The sequence below is a fragment of the Hypanus sabinus genome, chromosome 28 (assembly GCF_030144855.1).
Source record: "Hypanus sabinus isolate sHypSab1 chromosome 28, sHypSab1.hap1, whole genome shotgun sequence".
In the NCBI taxonomy this organism is placed as follows: Eukaryota; Metazoa; Chordata; class Chondrichthyes; order Myliobatiformes; family Dasyatidae; genus Hypanus; species Hypanus sabinus.
Window position 1 is genome coordinate 41,707,069 of NC_082733.1, and position 15,318 is coordinate 41,722,386.

At 43.9% G+C, this 15,318-nt stretch overlaps 1 protein-coding gene across 3 annotated transcripts in view; it reads right to left on the reverse strand.

Annotated features, from left to right (window-relative positions):
• Positions 1-542: 542 nt before the first annotated feature.
• The window catches only part of uacaa (uveal autoantigen with coiled-coil domains and ankyrin repeats a), a 186,700-nt gene continuing 171,924 nt past the window's right edge, over positions 543-15,318 (reverse strand). For all 3 annotated transcript variants that reach the window (XM_059953028.1, XM_059953027.1, XM_059953026.1), the window contains 3 exons: positions 12,467-12,616; positions 6,575-6,640; positions 543-2,474 (listed from right to left, as the gene is read on the reverse strand). In XM_059953028.1, the coding sequence (XP_059809011.1) occupies positions 2,403-2,474; positions 6,575-6,640; positions 12,467-12,616 (288 nt within the window). In that variant the 3' untranslated portion in view covers positions 543-2,402. The remainder of the gene's footprint in view (positions 2,475-6,574; positions 6,641-12,466; positions 12,617-15,318) is intronic.

A 15,318-nucleotide genomic window follows, 5' to 3' on the forward strand; every position in this document is an offset into this window, starting at 1 on the left:
GATACTTCACTGAGGAGCTCACCATCGACTCTACGACACAGGTTCACCAGCCGGCTGCCCTGTGCACCAGGGGCACCTCCCTCCCCTCCGTGGGTTGTATCTACAGAAGGTGCAGCCTGAAGAAGGCAAAATCCATTAAAGATCTCCAGCACCTAAGGCCATGCCATCTGCTCGCAGGAGGTACGGAAACCTGCACTAGGTTCAAGAACAGTTACTCCCCTTCGACCAGCACAGCCCTAAACACCCAGTTTAGCAACACTGACCAGTTTGCAATAAAATAGATTTTGTGTTTGATTTGTTCCGATTGTGTTTTCTTGTAAAAATTGTCTACAGTTTGTTTTATTTGTGAATTGCCTGTGATGATGCTACAGTAAGCTTTTCATTGCACTCGTGCATAAATGTACTTGTGCAGATGGCAGTGAACTTGGTTTTGACTTTGGGTGACTGCAGACCATGCCTTTCCACCCTTAAGTTACTGGATAATCCACCCCAATCAGTGGTAGCAGATGGAGTTGTAACTAACGTCGAAAGAAACGATTCAGTCATGAACAGCAAGATCTATAATTAGATGTACAATATTCATTCTGTAACATTCAATCCAGTCACATTACAAATAGGTCACTATCTGATGTGCTCGAGGAATAAAGTGATGAATACTGACAAAATTAAACACAGGTTTACGTATCCAGTATAATTCAGTAACAAAAATTGCAGGACCAGTCCAGCTGAGAAATAGCACAGTACCTCGGTTTGGTAGAGAATCTAATCAAAAGAACAGTTCTGACTGCACTAAGCGGTAACAGTGTACAGCAGAAACCTAACACAAACCTACAAACTTGCTGTGAAAAGTTAGCAGTTTGATTAACAGTTAAATTAAAACTCAGACTTGGCCAGCCAAGTAACTCGATAAAGGAACCATTACACCACCCTTGCCTTCAATGTGGATTTAAGGGGCAGCACAGAAACTTAAGAGAATCTGTGGCATTGCTGTAGATATATATACTTGCTTTGAAATAATATTGATGGTGGCCCCTTTTGATTTCAACTGGGTTAAGCTCTCTGCACATAGCTGATAGTTGCTTCATACTGATGGCTGTTTCAGGCACTGTTTAAGAAATCAGATTACTGTCTTATTCCATACAGATAGTTATTGCACCCTGTACATCGAAGCTTCAATGCTAAAGATAGGAAGACAGGGAAACTACAATTCAGTGATGGAAGTGGACTATAATCCTTCAGCAATTAATTTGTGGGTAGACAGCCTGTATTTCAGATGATAGTAATGGCCTTGCTGAACCCATCACAGGTCAGGGGACACACGCCCTGAGTGTGTACACAGCACTAACTGTGACCTACCGACCCTCTTCTTGCTCCGTTGTCACAAGGGACAAACACAAGAATTGTTAAGCTACCCGAGACTCAGATTGCGCAGGAAGAGGAAGGGAACTGTACGTGATCAGAGTTTGATAGAAAGCACACAACTACAAATACTGCTGATAGTACTCGTTTGATCGTGACGACGTGTCAACAGTTCCGATATCCCACCCATCCTCAGAAGATCTGATTAGGCTTCAACACCTCAAACATTCTCTTCATACTTCCTTTCGTTCCTCAAAAACAGTATCCGCATTTGTAGAAAATAAATGGTCAGTTTGTAAAGGAAATCAAAAAAAAAATTCCAGAGGGCCAATTAGCAAAAAGAAACAAGTTGGAACTGTGTGCCAAGATGCCAAAGGTTGGTGGAAACAGCCACTGGTTTGTAAAACACAAAATGCATCTTTTTACGACGTGTTTGCAGCTCACGTTGGACATCAAAGCAAACTAAACATTTGCTTTATGTTTGTTATGTCTGTAAATCTTCCTGGACTCAAAGCTCACCGCATCCCAGGAGGCCCATGAAAGGGACGACATCTAATAGAACGCTTGCCCATCGGATGTTGGGCTTTACAGCAGGCTTTCACACTTCCAGTTCTGTAAATGTCACAGAACAGCACAACCCAAGTCCAACACGTTACTAAACCCCTGGGGCCAAGGCGCAAGTTAAAACAGACTTCTGTGGCTACAGATTTCCCAAGGGAGTCAGGCAGGGCTAAAGATTGGCATGAAACCTAATCAAATGACAATGGCATCAAAGATGAAAATGTAACTTCAATCTGTAGCATTTATTTGCTCGTTCCAATAATACGAACTGACTTGTACTCTTAATAAAGCAATATATCTGAAATGATGAATGTGGGAGGGTGCAAATTGGAATAGGCTAGGCTTTTCTCCCCCCAATATTATGGGGCTTATTTTAAAAAGATGAACAATTTCAGCCACCGAATATACTGTCCAGCAACTTCCAGTAGACTTGCGGCAGCCTTTAGCACAGCCAGGGTAAGTAGTCAGGCTGCAGCCTTCTGCTAGCAGACAAACTCCTGCCGCATCCGAATGATCTGCAATAAAGCAGCTTGGACATCTTCATCCATGTGACCCTGACAAGAGAAGGGAGAAAAAAAGATGCTAAACAAACATTCCTTCCACACACATTATTTTAAAGTTAAAATGAAGGGAAGGGTTAGGTGACAGAGTGAGCGTACAAGCAAACATTCAAAGTACTTAAGTATGGATGCAGTATACAACCCTGAGGTTCTTCTTCCCAGAGACAGTCAGAAAATAAAGAAAAACATGGAACCCATTCAAAGAAAAACATCAACCCCAAACCCCCAAAGCACAAACAAAACAAATTGCACAAACAGCAAAAATAAATTGGCGGAAAAAAACAGAATATATAAAATGCCAACCCACAACCCAGGCATATTCAGTTCAATCTAGCAGTCTTGTTCGTTACCTGCAGGCCACCTGATAACAACCAGAGGATGAAACAGCATTGGTTCTTTGTTTGTTAGGGCTGCTGGATCACTCCCATTCCTCCACTCCTTCCCCAGAGACCTGAACTTCTCTTCCCGTTGAAGTTTCTCCAATTCCCTTTTGAAAGGTGGTGTTGAATCTACTCCCTCAAAAATTCCCACCTCCTTTATCAACAACACTTCATCCTCTAGTCACTGACCCCCCCCCATCAAAACCACCCCTACTCTTAACTGTTAAATATTCACTCCGCCACCTCTATTCACAGCCTCTGCTTCTCCACACAAACAGGGTGCATGGTTACTTGGTAATCAGCATAACACTTTACACTGCCAGCTATAAGATCTGGGTTCGATTACCGCTGCAGTCTGAAAGGAGTTTGTACATTCTCCCCATGACAACGTGGGTATCCTCCAGGTGATCCAGATGCCTCCCACTTTCTGAATTAGGGTTAGGGTTAGTGAGAAACTTGTGGGCTGCCCAGCACAATCCCCACTGATTTAACTTGTCACAAACAGAGCACTTTGCTTTATATTTCAATGTCCATGTGACAGAGAAAGGTAATCTAACCTAAGATCCCACATCAATGCCGTGCAGTTCTGGTCACCTACCTACAGGAAAGTATCAATAAGATTGTAAGAGTACCGAGAAAATTTACAAGGATGTTGCTGGGACTTGAGGATCTGAGTTATAGAGCAAGGTCGAATAGGTCAGGATTTCATTTTCTGGAGAGTAGGAGAATGAGAGGAGATTTGATAGGGGTGTACAAAGTAACGATGGATATCGATAGGGTAAATGCAAGCATTTTTCCACTGAATTCAAAGTTCAAAGTACATTTATTATCAAAGTCTGTACAGGTGTCCCTTGCTTTCCGAACGTTCACCTTACGACATTTCGCTTATACGAAAGACCTACATTAGTACCTGTTTTCGCTAACTGAAAGAGGATTTTCACTTTCACGAAATAAGACGCCCACTTTAAACTTGTGTTTACCCCGGGAAAGACTACCACGACCGTGAAGCCTTGTGTGTGCACATGCGTGTACATGCCAATTTTATTCTACAAATCGGTTTTGGCTCAATCTTCCCGATTCCGGTAAGTGAAACTACACTGTACGTACATTATTTCTACTTTATATAGGCTGTGTATTTATCATATCATTCCTACTTTTACTATATGTTAGTGTTATTGTAGGTTTTATGTGTTATTTGGTAAGTTATTTTTTGGGTCTGGGAACACTCAAAAATTTTCCCCATATAAATTAATGGTAATTGCTTCTGTGTTTTACCACATTTTGACTTACAAATGGTTTCATAGGAACGCTCTACCTTCAGATAGTGGGGGAAACCCATATATATTATCTGACCTCGAGATTTGTCTCCTAACAGGCAGCCATGAAACAAAGAAACCAAAGGCTGTCTAATGGCCAGAAAATAAAAGCCACTTCGTGCCCATAAAAAAGAACCCTTAAGAAAATGAAATAATCCATAAAAAGACCAGTTCAGTGCAGAACCAATTGAACACCACAGAGCAGCAATGTGAATCGGCCCCGACTTCGCTTCGGGTCCCAACACCCTGACCTTTTCAATCTGGCCCAGCACTTAACTCTCTATCTGAACACTGGGTCCTGCTGACTCAAGATGCGATCTGAACCGGCCCACCTCAGCTCAGCCCCGACACCCTGACCTTTTCAATCTGGCCTGGCACTGACATCTCTGTCCAAACAATGGGTTCTGCCACTTGGATAGGCCAGACTTCACTGCCTCAATTCGGCCTGTAGATCTCTGCCTGAACATCATGTTCGGTAGCATCAACACACTCTGAGGCCCGGACCCCGCAGCTTTGATTCGTCCTGCACCTGACCTTTCATGCTCTTCCACACTCTTGGTGACAAGCCTGCCGCCTCCCCTTGCCTCGGTTCTGCCACATCGAACTGCTTCCAAGTCCAAAGGGAAGTTGCGGACTATTACCTGTGATGATCATTTGCCAGAAAAAAGTACTTAATTGCTATCCTAGTTTCGTTAGCCGCCAGTGCCATCTTAAACCGGAAGATTTGAACTTAGAATATTTAAGAGAAGTTTGGATGAGTACATGGATGGGAGGGTTCTGGAGGTCAGCAAAGACTAGATGGGCTGAAGGGCCCGTATTTGTGCTGTAGTGCTGTATGAATTTATGACTACAGTGAGGACATTCCTGTTAATACAAGAGAACACGGTTTGAAGGTGGAGGGAAGTACAGAGGAGATGTCAGGTTTTTTTTTAAACACAGGAAGTGGTGGGTGTGTGGAATGACCGACTGAGGTGGTGGTAGTGGCAGGTGCACTAGGAACATTTAAGAGAGACTTAGGTAGGCATATGGATGATGGATAAATGGAGAGCTGTGCAGGAGGAATGGGTTTGGTTGATCTTAGAGTAGGTTAAAAGTTCAGCACAACATCGTGGGCTTGAAGGGCCTGTACTATGTTGTAATGCTCTATATCAGAACAGTCCAACAAAAGATCGGTGAGCTTGGAACCACATTTCAGGGACAGGAGTTTCAATTTCCCTCCAAAGACAGCGAGGGATAAAATAAAATTTCTGCCTCTCACAAAGCATTGACAAAATATTTCCATCCAGAGGACAGATTGCATATGGACAGAGTTGCCAGAGAAAGTGGTTAACATCACTTTTATAAAAGTACGTGAATAGAGAAGGCTTAGATTGGGGGTTCCCAGCCATTCGTATGCCATGAACCCCTACCATTAACCGACGGGCCCGTGGACCCCAGGTTGGGAACCCGTGGACTGGAGGAATATAGGCCAAAAGTGGGAAAATGGGACCAGATTGGTTGGGAATTTTCATCACCAGTTGGGATGAGAGGCCAGTTTCTGTGCTGTAAGACCAGAAGACAAAGAAGCAAAATTAATTCATTTGGCCATTGATTTTGGTCCGACATTCGATCATGGCTGATTCCCCATTCTCCTGCCTTCTCCCCATAACCTTTCACACTCTTACTAATCAGGAACTTATCAACCTCCACTTTAAATACACCCAATGATGTGGCCTCCACAGCTGTCTTTGGAAATGAATTTCACAGATTCAACATTCACTGGATAAAGAAATTCCTCCTCATCTCTATTCTAAAGGGACATCCTTCTATTCTGAGGCTGTGCCTTCTGGCCCTACACTCACCCTCTACAGGAAACATCCCCTCCCTGTCCTAACAGACCTGGCTATACTGGGCCTTTCAGTAGGTTTCAATGAAATACCCCACCCCCTTCATTCTTCTAAGCACCTGTGAGTACAGGCCCAGAGACACACATATCTCCTCTTCCATTCCTGGGATCATTCTTGTAAACCACCTCTGGACTCCCTCCAATACCAGCACATCCTTCCTTAGATACGGGGCCCAAAACTACTAACAATACTCTAAATGCGGTCTGATCAATGCCTTATGAAACCTCAGCATTATATCTCTTATAAATATAAACCTCTACTTTAAACATACTGGTAGTGAATTGTGACAATGAACTCTACAGATTTACCACTCTCCAACTAAAGAAATTCCTCCTCGTCTCTGTTCTGAAGGGACATCCTTGTGTTCTGAGGCTGTGCCTTCGAGTCCTAGCCTTCCCCACTATAGGAAACATCCTCTGTACAAGTCTCTGACTGCAGTATCGATGCACTTCTAGTCAGGAATGTCGCTAATGGGGCTTGTGCAACATTTCTGACCGTAGCACCCCTCCTACCTGTGCAGCATTGAGGAGGTGTGTCCGGTAGATCGCAATAACCTCGCGGTGTTGCCTATCAGCATCCTGCAGAGAATCGGAAAAGACACAGATTAAAAACTGGGCAAAGCATCAAAACAAAAGCCGTTACAACAGGAGCGGAGAGCTTTGCACACCTCAATCTCCTCAGAAAGTGGAGGCACTGATGTGGCTGCTTGACTAGAGTTGAGGGCCCAGGTTAGATCATCCATCATGTGCACACTTTGTGCTCTTCACACTCTCCATGGCAGAGCCATAGATGTGCAACGGGGATACTTCAATGCAAATATGTCAAATAAAGCTCTTCTTTATCTATTATCTACAGAGAGTGAAATGGACAATAAAGGTCGATTTTCCTTCATCAGAATCAGGGAAGTAAGAAACGAGGTTGCAGACGGAAGAGCAAGTGTGTGATAGATGGAGATCCAGGTTGTTCGGACGACCTTGGTTTCCACCTGTCACAGGCATGCTGTTTTTCCCACCCCTCTACCTCTCAGCAACTCAAAACAACATCTTAATTTACCAGTTCTGATGAGAAGCCAATTAACCCAAATTCTGTTTGTCTCACAGCAGACACTGCCCGACCTGCTGAATCATTTCCAGCAATACTTTTGCTTCAGGTTACCAGAAGGTGCAGTTTTTTCCTTTCTGCTTTCCAATTTGATTCAGTCTTATCCAAGCCCGCAGAGCATAAAACTCCACCGCGGACAGTCTCAAGCTCAACTGTGAAAGGAGGGTTAGGCATGGGGCTAGCAAATCCAACCCATAATAACCCAGAGCTACAGAAACAGCAACAAAAGCCCTCATCCCTGCGAGAGAAAGGACAAAGATTATGGGTGACACCTGGGGCAACTTGAGAGACTGGGCCAGGACAGAGGACTCTGGCGAGCTGTAGATGCCCCAGTAGGGTTGATCAAGCTAAGTGGTGCAGGTTAAGTCAGGAAAAAATCCATCATTAAGACACCCTAAATCTGTCAGATCATGAAAGCCTACAACTTAACTTAATGATTTAAGCAGCTACAATACCTTCAAGAAAGATATCAAAAAGACTGAAATAATAGAAAGAAAATTTGCAAGGATGTTGCCAGAACATGAAGTGGTACCTCCTGTAACTAAGAAAGAGGCCACAGAGTGTATGTTCGTGGTCTTCTGCTGCTGTAGCCCGTCCACTTCAAGGTTTGACATGTGTGTTCAGAGGTGCTCTTCTGCACACCACTGTAGAAACAGGTGGTTATTTGAATTACTGTCACTTTCCTGTCAGCTTGAACCAGTCTGGCCATTCACCTCTGACCTCCCCCATTAACGAGGCATTTTCGCCCACAGAACTGCCACTCGCTGGGTGTTTCTGGTTTTTTGCACCGTTCTCTGTAAACTCTAGACACCGTCGTGTGTGACAAAGTTCTACATGGAAGGTTAGTTAAGAAGGTTCAGTCGTTAGGTATTAATGCTGGAGTAATAAAATGGATTCAACAGTGGCTAGAAGGGAGATGCCAGAGAGTAGTGGTGGATAATTGTTTATCGGGATGGAGGCCGGTGACTAGCGGGGTGCCTCAGGGATCTGTTTTGGGCCCAATGTTGTTTGTAATATACATAAATGATCTGGATGATGGGGTGGTAAATTGGATTAGTAAGTATGCCGATGATACTAAGGTAGGAGGTGTTGTGGATAATGAGGTGGGTTTTCAAAGCTTGCAGGGAGATTTATGCCGGTTAGAAGAATGGGCTGAACATTGGCAGATGGAGTTTAATGCTGAGAAGTGTGAGGTTCTACATTTTGGCAGGAATAATCCAAATAGAACATACAGGGTAAATGGTAGGGCATTGAGGAATGCAGAGGAACAGAGAGATCTAGGAATAACAGTGCATAGTTCCCTGAAGGTGGAGTCTCATGTAGATAGGGTGGTGAAGAAGGCTTTTGGAACGCTGGCCTTTATAAATCAAAGCATTGAGTACAGAAGTTGGAATGTAATGTTAAAATTGTACAAGGCATTGGTAAGGCCAAATTTAGAATATTGTGTGCAGTTCTGGTCACCGAATTATAGGAAAGATATCAATAAATTAGAGAGAGTGCAGAGACGATTTACTAGGATGTTACCTGGATTTCAGCATTTAAGGTACAGAGAAAGGTTGAACAAGTTAGGTCTCTAATCATTGGAGTGTAGAAGGTTGAGGGGGGATTTGATCGAAGTATTTAAAATTTTGAGAGGGATAGATAGGGTTGGCGTGAATAGGCTGTTTCCATTGAGAGTAGGGGAGATTCAAACGAGAGGACATGATTTGAGAGTTAGGGGGCAGAAGTTTGAGGGAAACACGAGGGGGTATTTCTTTACTCAGAGAGTGATAGCTGTGTGGAATGAGCTTCCTGTAGAAGTAGTAGAGGCCAGTTCAGTTGTGTCATTTAAGGTAAAATTGGATAGGTATATGGACAGGAAAGGAGTGGAGGGTTATGGGCTGAGTGCGGGTAGGTGGGACTAGGTGAGATTAAGAGTTCGGCACGGACTAGGAGAGCCGAGATGGCCTGTTTCCGTGCTGCGATTGTTATATGGTGTGAAAATCAGCAGTTTCTGAGTTACTCAAATCACTCCATCTGACACCAACAATGATTCCACGGTCAAAGTCACTTAGATCACATTTCTTCCCCATTCTGATGTTTGGTCTGAACCCCTTGACCATGTTGGCATGCTTTTATGCATTGAGTTGCTGCCACATGAGTGGCTGATCACATATTTATATTAACGAGCAGATGTACAGATGGCCACTAAGTGTACATCACATTTTATCCATAACATATTCTGAACTTGTACAGAGGACACTTGGAAGAAAACCAGTATGTAATATTCAACATGATAATTCAATATTCCTTTGGCATACAGCAAGGTGAGTAACACAGAATATGAAGATTTATTGCTCCTTACTCCCTGCTTTGGAAATTCACACATACTGCTCAACTTTTTTAATACTTGAAAATTTACTGCTATGAATCATGAAAATTAAAGTTTAATATTTTTATTGTATCCTTACATCTTAAATAACCAGAACAAACCAGAGGCAGATTGTCACAAATTTAACCTTGAGTTAGCATATAAAATGAACAATTTAGCTCAACTTTTTAGATCACAGAAAAGTACAGCGCAGAAACAGGCCCTTCGGCCCATCTAGTCCCTGCCAATCCATTTAAACTACAAGTCTCATTAAACCACACCTGGATCATACCCCTACTATCCATGTACCTATCCAAACTTCTCTTAAACATTGAAATCGAGCTCGCAGGTACCAGCTATGCTGGGAGCTTGTTCCACTCTGTCATGACTCTGAATGAAGTAGTTTCCCCCAGAGTTCCCCTTAAACAATGACCTCTAGCTGTAAGCAAGCCAACCTCAATGGAAAAAAGCTTGCTTGTGTTTACCTTGTCTATAACCCTCATAATTTTGTACATCTTTATCAAATCTCTCCTCAGTCTTCTACATTCCAAGGAATTTAGTCCTAACCTATTCAATCTTCCCTTATAACTCAGGTCTTGCAGTCCCAGCAACTTCCTTGGGAATTTTCTCTGTACTCTTTCCACTTTAATCTTTTTATTGAAAAAGACATCTCATAACATCCGTAACACTCGAAACTGCCCAAAGTACCACAAGCACCAGCCCACCTGCTGTAAATACAGAAAGGTGTCCGAGAAAGGCAAGTACTATAGTGAGGGACCCCACCCACCCTGCTCAGTGACTGCTGTCCCTGTCTCGAGGGAGGGGGCTACGTGGGCAACACCAGCACCACCGCTCAAAAAGTTACCTTCACCAAGCAGTAAGACTGATCAACACCTCCACCCACTAACTGACCCCCCCACCACACAGCCAACACCACTACTTTGTCATTTCCTCTCAGAGTCACCTTAAGTACAAACACCCCAGTGCCTAACGTCACTTTATGCATAAATACAAATCCATCAATGTATGGTACATTTAATGTGTTATAAACTATATTATGTATTAATATTTATTGAAGTTTTTATTATTATTGTATTCTTTATACTATTGAGGGTGGCGGGTGCAGATATGTCTCTACCAAAAGAGGCGTAAGGTGCTCTTTGTGCAAGCTGTGGCAGCTGCTTAGCCTCCCACCTCCACCAATCAAGGACATGTGAAGCCATGGGAGCAGGTGGTGGATGGTCATACGAGCAGCCGGTACATATCACAAGCCTTGGTTATGCGACCACTAACGCCAGGCAGACAATCTCTGAAGAGTATCGATAATGGCTGGGGTCACCCGTCTTGTAAAGACACTGCCCAGAAGGCGGCAATGGCAAACCACTTGTGTAGAAAAATTTGCCAAGAACAATCATGGTCATGGAAAGACGACGATCGCCCATATCATATGACTCAGCATATAATGACCATGGTGACTTTATTATGGTATTGTTGCAATGCATTAGATCTGGAGTAACAATCATTTCATTCTCCTTTACACCTGGAAATGATGTTAGAGTCATAGAAAAGTACAGTACAGCAGAATCAGGCCCTTCAGCCTATCTAGTCCATGCCAAAACCATTTAAACTGACTACTCCCATTACCTAAATCGAGCTCGCATGCATCACTTGCACTGGCAGCTCGTTCCACACACCCACACCTCTCTGAGGTGAAAAAGTTCCCCCTCATTTTCCCCTTAAACCTTTCACCCTTTACTCTTAACCCATGACTTCTAGTTGTAGCCTCATCCAACCTTAGAGGAAAAAGCCAGACCAGGCCATCACCCCGTCTCCATCAGCAATAAAGAAAACATTATTTCCAACCTCGGTTGAAAATATCTCTGCGATAATCCCAAGCCTGTGAGAGGAGCAGGGTTGGGCAAGGGGCTAGTAACCTCATCCCGTAAAAACCCAGAGGTACAGAAATGGCAACAGAAGCTCCAAAAACCTCATCCGTGGGAGAGGAAGGATCTTTGAAGATGGGCTACACCTGAGTACAACCTGAAAGACCGGTCCACAAAAGAGTAGGAATGATGGGCTTCAGTAAATAGTTGGTTGAAGATGGGCTGGTACGTTAGTGTAGTGGTTAGCACAACGCTTTACAGTACCAGTGACCCGGGTTCAATTCCCATCGCACGGTAGTGTAGTGGTTAGCACAATGTTTTACAGTACCAGTGACCCGGGTTCAATTCCCATCGCACGGTAGTGTAGTGGTTAGCACAACGCTTTACAGTACCAGAGACCCGGGTTCAATTCCCATCGCACAGTAGTGTAGTGGTTAGCACAATGTTTTACAGTACCAGTGACCCGGGTTCAATTCCCATCGCACGGTAGTGTAGTGGTTAGCACAATGTTTTACAGTACCAGTGACCCGGGTTCAATTCCCATCGCATGGTAGTGTAGTGGTTAGCACAATGTTTTACAGTACCAGTGACCCGGGTTCAATTCCCATCGCACAGTAGTGTAGTGGTTAGCACAATGTTTTACAGTACCAGTGACCCGGGTTCAAATCCCATCGCACGGTAGTGTAGTGGTTAGCACAATGTTTTACAGTACCAGTGACCCGGGTTCAATTCCCATCGCACGGTAGAGTAGTGGTTAGCACAAGGCTTTACAGTACCAGTGGCCCGGGTTCAATTCACACCTCTGTGTGTTCATTCCCCCCATGATCTCATGGGTTTCCTCCCACAGACCAAAGGTGTAACAGTTGGTAGGGTAATTGGTCATTGTGAATTGTCCTGTGATTAGGCTAGGATTAAACTGGGCAGCTCAGCTCAAAGGGCCAATTCTGCACTGTATCTCAATATTACTACACTGAAGAGAACAGAGTGAAGTCAGAACAACACGGTGCCTCGAGGCTCCCTGCACATTTAAAGTGTAGAGGCGTCGTGTATATTCAACATAGACAACTTACAGCCAGCCGCTGCTCCAGGGTTTTGACTTGGTTCTGGAGTGCCTCCATCTGCTGGCTTGGTCTCTTGGTGTTACCGGCAGAGTAGGAAAGCTGTGAGAGACCGTTCAGCGCCTGTTTCAGCCTCTCCACATCATTCAACAGCTCCGTTATCTGTCCGGGGAAGCAGCACAGTTTAAGTCAATTACACACCACTGCGAGACAGGACACAATATAGTATAACTGTACACGAGGCTCTCGGAAATGAACTGGGTCAGAAAAAGCAGCGCAGAAACAAGTTTATTCTTTAATTGCAGTAGATTGTTACAGAGCCAGATAATACATCCCAACTCAGAGCAAGGATTAATTGACACAGATTGTAGATTTGGACTCTAATTCAGTTTTTATGATGTGTTGTGTTTCTCGTTGTAACTCTGGTCCCTCTGTTTTGGTTACTACTACAGCATTGGGCAATTTTTGAATGGAGGCAGCCTGCAAACAATGAACATTGAGCTGAACTGTCTTGAAGTATGCCGTTCTGTGTTTTCTCTCGCTTACTTTGTTACTGTTAGCGCAATTTTTTTGTGCACGGGGGGGGGGGGGGGGGCTTGATGTTTGTCTTTGAACGGGTTGGTTCCATGCTGTTCCTTTGTCTCATGACTGCCTGTGGGGAAAACAAATTTCAGATTTGTATACTGCACATATACTTTGATAAGAAACGTACTTTGAGCTTTGACTTGAGGACCCATGTTGTAGAGAGGAGCTGAGTAGGTTAGGACTTTATTCCCTGGAGAGTAGGAGAACAAGTGGAGCTTTGATAGAAATATACCAAAATATGAGGGGTATAGATAGGGTAAATGCAAGCAGGCTTTTTCCACTGAGGTTGAGAGGGACAACAACCAGAGGTCATAGGTTAAGAGTGAAAGGTGAAATGTTACTTCTGGATCCAATGCAGCATAAAAAATGCAATAAATATAAATACAATCCTATAAAATACAATGTACAGTAACTGTTTCAGTATGGCTATTTATACATAAGATTAGCTTACATTGTTATGTGTCATGTCATATGACGTGAGCAATCACGGTCATGATCATGATTGTTCTTGGCAAACTTTTCTACAGAAGTAGTTTGCCATTGCCTTCTTCTGGACAGTGTCTTTACAAGACGGGTGACCCCCCCCCCCCCCCCCACCCCAGCCAGTATCAATACTTTTCAGAGATTGTCTGCCTGGTGTCAGTGGTTGCATAACCAGGACTTGTGATAGGCACCAACTGCTCATACAACCATCCTCCACCAACTCCCATGGCTTCACATGACCCTGATCTGGTGGGGGAGGAGGACTAAGCAGGTGCTACACCTTGCCCAAGGGTGAGCTGCCGGCCAGCGGAAGGAAGGAGCACCTTACACCTCCTTTGGTAGAAACACATCTCCACCCCAGCACCCTAGCTCATATACATGGTCTGATTGTATGTACATAGGGTGACAGTGGGTGCTGGAGCATCTGAACATAAGGTGACTGAAAGGAAGTGATAAAGGGAGGAATTTACTTTGATTTTGTATCACAACTTTGTCAGTTCACACCAAGCTGTCACACTGCAAGGGTGGATAGCACTGATGCAATAAAACTTCAGTGGCGCAGCACACTCAGGAATTTGGTAGTGTTGGATTAGCAGATGTTTCAGACTATTGAATGTGATTCAAGTACTAACACTTCAACACAATTCTTCAGTCACTTTTTAAATTTGTTACTTGATCTTGTGATAAATTTCCCAGGGAATGAAGTAGGATCAAAGGGAATATTAGAAACAGGGCTCCAAGCAAGTCGAAAGGGAGTGTAGCAAACATGAGTTGGTGAGCCAGACGCCAAGTGTCGGAATTTCCAGATGGTCCATTGAGTTTTACTATAGATTTGACGAGATTTAGGGATTTACAACCTCACACTAAGGTTTCTGAAACAGTCTACTGCAACTAAAGAATAACATTTCTGCAGCAACACACACACAAAATGCTGGAGGAACTCAACAGGTCAGGCAACATCCCTGGAGAGGATTAAACAGTCGATGTTTTGAGCCGAGACATCAGGACTTCTTCTGCACAACAGATGGCGCCAGAGCCTGTGTGAGATACCAGAGCGCTGGGTTATGGACTGTATGTACTTTTTGATGGACTTTCATCAAAGTCTCTTTGGGGGGGCTTTGGGGTTCTGATGTTTCTATCATTCATTCTTTTGCTTTTCTTGTTTCGTGGAGATCTGTGAAGAGTAAGAATTTGAGGTTGTGTACTGTACACATTCTCTGATACCAAATTGACCTACTTGAACTTTTTCTGACCCAGTTCATTTCACAAAGGCTCGTAGATAATTCGTACTTTCAAAGCATTTCCAATCAGTCTAACATAAGAAACACAGCAGCCAATTCTTCCACACTCAAATGAGAACATGCGAATCGTTCTTCCAGTGGTTCAACACCCACCGCTGGCGTTTGTATGTTCTCCCATTCCCTCATCAATTTCCCATACTTCGCTCATGCAAGCAAATTCCCTGTTTTCTCCACTCTCTGGCTAAAGACGCTCCTCCAAACACCTTATTCTCAGAGGCGAGAACAAGTGGGAACAAGTGGTGGATGCGGCTTTGATTGCAACATTTAAGAGAAATTTGGATAAGTACATGAATGGCAGAGGTCTGGAGGGCTATGGACTGGGTGCAGGACGATGGGACTAGGCAAAATCGTTCAGCACAGACTAAATGGGCTGAAAGGCCCGTTTCTGAGCTGCAGTCAGCCTAGTTGGGTTGAAGGGCCTGAGATGTACAATGTAGGAAGATGGGAGATGACTTGATAGATGTGTACAAGCTGCTAGGAGGCATAAATAGCCAG